Raw genomic sequence first — 7,289 nt, 5'->3', positions numbered from 1 at the left:
ACATAAAAAAATTAATTTTTATATTTAATTTATCATTAAATAAAATATAAAAATATTAATTTTTTATTTATATTTTTTTATATCTGATTTTTAGTTTCTTTATCTTACTCTGATTTCAGAATTCTTTATGTGGAAGCTACCGGCGCGGACTAGGAAGGTTACCACGTATTTATTCCGCAAGCGGGAGGGACATGATAGTCATTTTTGGAAAATATCCAGGCACAACAAAGCAAAAGAGAGAAAAACTGAAAAAGTCAGAACGGGAATGGGTTTTGCATGGGGTCATGTTCAATACCGACAAAACGAAGTGGGCATTATTGTACATTCACAATCTACCATTTCCCCAAAAAACCCACATACGTGGCAGCCTTTACGGTTTCCCAGGAAATAAAGCTGTTAAACCAACGGCTCTACCTTTCCATCACTTGCCACAACGCACAAGGTCCACAACCCGCACCCGTAATACCCGTCCGATTGGAATCCTTAACCCTAACCTACATTCCACCATGGTTAAGTTAACTAACCCAACTTAGGTCAAGAGGCTCTCACCATTCCCATCTATATAACCACCCTCAGAGACTCGCTAGGTTTGCCGAACCAACGCCCCAAAGGGGACCTTGCAAGAAAAAAAGGGGAAAAAACACCTTCTCTTCGCTCTCTATTCTTTCTTTTCCATAGATTCCGATTTCTCTTTCTTCAAAGTTCTATCTCTGTTCTGAACCCAAAAAAAAAACATAGATTCCGATTTCTCTTTCTTCAAAGTTCTATCTCTGTTCTGAACCCAAAAAAAAACAAAAAATTATGGCTCACACATCTTCAAGAACCAAATCGAGTGGACCAGTTCTTCGGTCGCTCTCACCGTCATCTTCTAGTAGGTTCTGTTCATATACCACATCCAAGACCCCGTTCTCCACGCCTTCTTCGGCTTTTGCGTCTTCTACTAGCTCTAGCTTTTCAACGCCTTCGTCCAGTTTCCACCATCATAGTCATCACCGTTCTGCTTCTCCAACACGTGTCAATTTGTGCGGTCCAGGTCCGTTGTCTTCCGGAGTCCGGTTCTCCATCGATGCGCGTTCTATTTCACCGAACCGGTCGATATCGAATCAAATAATAACGAAGAGTAACCGCCCGATCTCGATCCAGAAGAAATCATGTATGTGCTCGCCGACGTCACATCCTGGATCATTCCGGTGTAGTTTGCACAAGAACGCCGCCGCGAACGGCGGAGGGAATCATCATCACGGAGGAGGAAATCATCACCTTAACATGCGCAGATCTGCTATGAAGAACTCGTTGGTTCGGATCGGAGGAGTTGAAGGCGAGTGGGTGAAACGTGCTCTCACGGCGCTTATTCGTCCGTCGTCGCACCAACAGAGGAGGAGAGCGGGATTTGAACCTAGACCGAGTCGGCTCTCCGTCATGTCCAAGGCTGAGGATATTTGATTTTCAAGTTTTCTTTTACAGGTTCGTTGATGTTGCTGTTTATGATCCTGCTACGTTTTCTTAGGCCACGATCTGGCGCCGGAGGTGGTGGCGGCAGAGCGGTTGCGGTGGTGATGTAGATCTCTTCCGGCGAGTTTTGAGGTGTCGTTGGAAAGAAGATTTTCCTGCGTAGATCTTATGAGATACAGGGAATTGGTTTTTTATTTTGTACATAACATTTGCTATGGAAGGCAGAGTCTTGGACATTTTTTTTTTCTCTGGACCGAAAAGAAAAAGAAAATTACATAAAATTTAAGTTGAATCCAGTTCTCAGGATTTAAATTGGGGCAAAATTCTGACCTAATTTGAACTTAAATTTAAATTAAAATTAATAACCCTAAGAATCTTGAGTTGGCATCTGTGCACTCCATTGACATGATTTGCGTGAATTGGGTATTCGCAGCGTTGTGTTCATTCGTCCCGTTATGCTTTCCGTCGTTGGCTTCGTTTACGTGTGGGTTGGTTCTGTCGTTGGGACCGTTCCGTTATCCGTGCCGCCGTTATGTTCGTCAAGTTGCTTTGCCTTTGGTGCCAGGTACTTTTATTTTTTATGTATTTATTATTTATTAATTATATTAGTTATTTTACTTTTAACATTTTTCCTTTTTGTATGCTAGGTTGGTTTTTGTTTAATTGCAGGTTGGTTGCAGCTGGTTGTTGTGGGAGACGAACTTCGGATGTCTTATTCTCAACCTTGAATATCATTATGAAGTCGACATTTGAACGCACCCCTCCCTCTTGGTTGATGGTTACAATGGAAGAAATAAATGGAACAAAAAAACATAATAGAAGAATTAATTTCACGTAGCGAGAAAGATAAATGATAAAGAGTCTTGAGATTAAAAATTTTTAACGTAAGGAAAAACGGTGCTTTTATATGAACTGATAAATGACATGGTAGATTGGAAGTTTGGAGATTCACCCAAGGACAGAAATGGAGGAACTGGTGTTATGAAAAGAATGGTGGAAGGAGTCGATGGTTGATGGTTTGAAGATTTGTAGTGGACAGGAAAAAGAATATAATATAATCGGAGATATAATTAATTCTAGCAAAAAATCATTTCACCTTCACATTAGAAGAAAAATTATTAATAAGTTAAGAACATCTAATGGACTCTATCGTTAGAAAAGGGGAAGCAAAAGAAAATTTGGAAAGGAATTGTGGAAGGTAATTTCGAAGATTTACAGAGGACAGAAATGGAGGGAGGAGGCGGTGTTTTAATTTTTAAGATTTTCATGATGGAGGTAAAAGAAAGAATAGAGGAATTATATTAGAAAATTGAAAATCTCGGATCGCCCAATCACGGAAGGAAAAAAAAAAAAAATCAAAGTGGGAAATTAAATCATTTAAAATTGGGTGAAAAAGAAAAAAAAAACAATCATTTAAAATTGGGTGAGAAAATAGTGAAGATAATGGAAACTTGTTCTCCTTTCTCGGGACATTTGTTGCCTGCTAGCTGGCCATGTGCTTTTATGACTCATTAATATACATTCAGACCAATAATAGACTATATAATTCTAGTTACTTGAATCGCATAATTTTGAAGTTTTCTCATTTTTGGGGACGATTTTCAAGTATTATAATAGCAACTGATTTATGGGTTATTGTTAAACTTTTATATTTTAATAAATACCTAATATTTGCATTAAAATTTTAAATTTTTTATTTTTGTAAAATTTTTAATTAATTATATTAAGATGTATTTTTAGAATATACTAATATAATAATGGATGTTAATGTGTTTATTGATTTATTTTTTATTTATGAAATTTATAAAAAATAAAATCAATTGAGTTAACAAATTATTTATAACTTAATTCAAAGATTTTGATTTAAATATTAAAGCAAAAAAGTATTTTTCATGATTTGTATATAATGAAAGATATTTAAAAAAAGTTGTACACATATTAGTTTCATATTTTTATTATACAAATATAGATTAGCTAAATCTCTGATTTATTAATTTAACAATTTAACTTCGCACTAAATTTAGTAATTTACAACTGTCTTGTGTCGTTATAATGTGCTCATTGCGCTCATCGGTTGTACTTTATGATGACTAAGGAAAAATAGTTCCAAAGAGGTGGTACTTTTCCAAATGAATAAATTGTTAGCAAATTCCCATTTTTTAATTAGAAAATTAATTAATTTGACTATGTCAAATACGAGTATGTGTTTTCTAAAAGACATTAAAAATGGTCTAATAATCTAAGAAGCTTAAAAAACATCATAATTTATTATTTTAATTAATTTTAATTTTATTATTTTTATATATTCTCCTTTATTAAAAAGATAACTCTCACGTTTTATTATAATAAATAAAACTATTATCATTCGATAATTCGAGAATAGATCGATATAAACTCACATAATCAATATATACATTCGGTAACGAAACCTATTTAAGTATTTATTTATGAAAACGGTTTTGTTAGAAAATTAATTAGGGGTATAGTTAACTAAAATTAATTAATTAAAAAATAAAAAATTTATTATAAAAAAATATTTTATTTTAATCTCTTAAATTTTAAAATTAAAAATACAAAAAATTAACTTAAATTGACTTATATTATAATTAGCTTTTTAAATTATTTATGAAAAAGAGATTACAAACATTGATTAAATGTTTAATAAGGGCAGCACTAGAAGCAGAACCCCACAAGAAGTAAGGTTGCTTGGAGCGGACGCATGGTTGGATCACACAAAGTGGACTTCTAACATCCACGCGCAACGCGTCACACCTTCGATTCCATTCATACCCAGTTACCCACATCGTGGCACTTTTGGAGTCACTCTCTCCGCACCATTTTAATATTCATCATTTTATATACACAATTATTATTATTTTTTATATAAAAATGTAAAAATCATATATATATATATATCATTTTCTTAATGTTTCAACCTGATATGTGTTGTGGCCCACTAAACTAAATAACCGTTTCTCAACAAAGTTTATCTAGTTTTTGTGCTTGCTACCCACAAAAGTCCAAATACAACTATGGTTTTCGGCTTTTCGGCTTTTGTTTCAGCCACATTTTGAAGGGGCGAGGTGTGGATATGGATATGGGTATGGGTTTTATGGGGGTATGGAGGGCCAGAATCAATTAATCATTAGTATAGTTATACTATTAGAGGGTAGAAATTATTATTGTAGGGTGTGCAAATTCTAGAAAGAAATGACAAAAAATCAAGTCACGTTATTTATGCCGCTTAACAATTGAGAAAATTTCTACACGCCGGTGGCCAAGTTGGTGAACTACTATCTTGGCTTCAAACATGTAACATCCTCAAAGAGAAGGCTTCTTTCTTTTCTTCAAAGGCTTTGAGAAGCTCATTAAGCGGCAATTTTTAATTAGTATTTGATCAGTAATAATTTATATTTATATTATATTTATAAAAATTTTACCCACAAAAATATATAGTTTATATCTATATTTACCAGAATTTATATACATAAATTAATAGAGTTTATACATATATCTTTTAAAATTTACATATATAAATTAATAAAATTTATTTGTTAAAAATAATTTAGTATTTATATTGGTTAAATGATAGAAAAAAATATTAAAAATTACTAATCCCAAAATTTTTTTATTTATATTTTATAAAGTATCATAAAATTACCCATTTCAAAAATTTAAACTGATAAAAAAAATAACAATAATTATATCTTTGTTGAGCATAAAATGACCTTAATAGTGATGCGTTGAATTGAGAAAGTTCGATAGTGGTCGTTTCAATAAAAGTGAGGTTAGTTTTGAAAGTTGATGAAGTAGTGTGTAAGATGGTTATCAGCATGTATTTAGCAGGAATAATTGTCTTTAAGTTTGTTTTGAGATCGACACATGACAAAGCATAATTGGTTGAAAATGTCTATAAATAACATGGCAAGCGGTAAACAAAAGGTCAAAAATTCTTTTTAAAAGTACATTCACATCTCCAGTTACTTTCTGAAACTTAATCTTGATAAACAATTATGATAACAAATATTTATTGGGTTAAAAATTTAATTTTAATTTAATGTGTGTACTTATGATGCAGCCCCATCCCATAATGCCTTTAGCAATTCAGTAAAACAAGTAAAGAAAAAGGGCACCCATACAATCGTGCTTGAAATCAAAAAAGAAAATGTAAAGGAACACATGGTATTATTATTGGATAGCTGGGACTCTAGAAAAGAAACAAAACACAAGGACAATGTCATCACTACAAAGACATTAGAATATCAACATTCAAAAAAAAAAAAGCAAAATGCAATATGCAAGCGCAGCAAAGCAACACAAAGACAACAGAAGTAGTGGAAAAATTTTACAAAGAGAAGAGGTGGTGGAGCAGCTTCTCAACAAGCAGAGTTAATGGAGTAGAATGGAAAAAGAATTACATATCATTGGAGACAGCTCTAATGAGTTGATGGTACAAAGTATTGGAAGAGGTAATGAAAAATAAATGAAAAGAGCAAGCTAATTCTATAAAAGAGGCCTCACTTCAACAATTAAAAACAAAAAAAAAGAGCAAATTAAGAGTATTATCTCAACATATTTGAACTGAATTCTTTTTTTTTTATTTGTGTTTTATTTTAGATTTTTTTTGTTATGACTATCTAATGTCATCTTTCTGTATTTAAAAAAAAGGCTAATAATATGAGTTGAAAAAGTCATGAGAGAATAGGTAAGTGAAATCCATGAAAAAGCCAAAGAATTATTTTTACGTAATTTATTTTCTATAAATTATGATTAGTTTTTTTTACTAAGTTGGGATAGCATTTGGTGGTGTATTGAATTTGGTTGGGTTCTCCTTTCAAATTGGAACAGTACTTAGAAAGCTGAGCTTTAGGATAGAAAGCTTAACAGAAAATACTAGATGAATTAGGTTATAATTTATTAATATTGGTGATTGTAATTAGTTTGATTATAATGAAAATTCCACCATGATCGTAGTAGAGACTGGACATAGATTTTATGACATTTAAAAATCGAATTAGGATACATACTAGTCTCTTTCTCTTCTTTCTTTCTCTGATTTTATTTGGTGTATGAGACAAAACGAAAATAATTTTCTGTATATTTTGTTTCTGTTAAAACAGAACTTAAGTTAAATTTTGAGTTAATTTGATTCAACCTTCTTCTTAAGTTCAAATAGTTCTATCATTTATAATTATGCACTTTATATTTATGCAACTTTTATTTATTTCAGTTTCATTCACTGTAACCTCTTTTATTTCGTCAAACTTTATTTTAATTACTTTCAAGTTTTTTTAAACCCTGTAAAAGTTTTTTTTTTTTGTATGTTCAAACATTTAAAAATTTTGTAAAGTGTTGTTTATGCTAAGTTTATCAAGTCATGTCAGTTTCTTGATTTTATTTCTTTTTTTGCAAGAGGAGTAAGTTTTGCTTATAGATATTAGATTTCTAATTACTTTTATTGTTTGCAATTGTCAAAGTCATTTTTTACATTTGATGGTTAAATAATTTGCATAACAATATCTAACACTCCCCTTTAAGGAACAGTCTTTTTGGATTTGTTTAATTTTTATATAAGATTTTTTTTATGTTATTTTTTTTAGTTTTGAATTCATCAAATATCGAACTCTAGAATTTTTAGATATAAAATTTTAATATTATATCATGAAATTATTTATTTTAAAAATTTAAATTGATAAAAAAATATAATATGATTAATTATATATTTAATATAAGACACTAATATCATGGTTTTTAAAATTGAATAGAACTAGTTGATTTGATTAGATTAATCGAGAAACAATCATTAATTAATTCGATTTAAGATAAAAATTGATTGT

At 31.0% G+C, this 7,289-nt stretch overlaps 1 protein-coding gene across 1 annotated transcript; it reads left to right on the top strand.

Moving 5' to 3' along the window:
- The first annotated feature begins 738 nt into the window (after positions 1 to 738).
- Positions 739 to 1,748, top strand: LOC107463258 (uncharacterized). Its single transcript, XM_016082024.3, has one exon. It carries the CDS (start codon positions 802 to 804, stop codon positions 1,441 to 1,443), a length of 642 nt encoding a protein of 213 aa, XP_015937510.1. The 5' UTR covers positions 739 to 801; the 3' UTR covers positions 1,444 to 1,748.
- The last annotated feature ends 5,541 nt before the right edge of the window (positions 1,749 to 7,289 follow it).

Source organism: Arachis duranensis, chromosome 8, assembly GCF_000817695.3.
Source record: "Arachis duranensis cultivar V14167 chromosome 8, aradu.V14167.gnm2.J7QH, whole genome shotgun sequence".
Classification (NCBI taxonomy): domain Eukaryota; kingdom Viridiplantae; phylum Streptophyta; class Magnoliopsida; order Fabales; family Fabaceae; genus Arachis; species Arachis duranensis.
The sequence above is the reverse complement of the archived record's forward strand: the minus strand, read 5'-3'. Positions and strand labels throughout refer to the sequence as shown.

Coding starts and splice junctions, on each gene's coding strand:
- LOC107463258 (XM_016082024.3), top strand. CDS start 802: ATGGCTCACACATCTTCAAGAACCAAATCGAGTGGACCAGTTCTTCGG.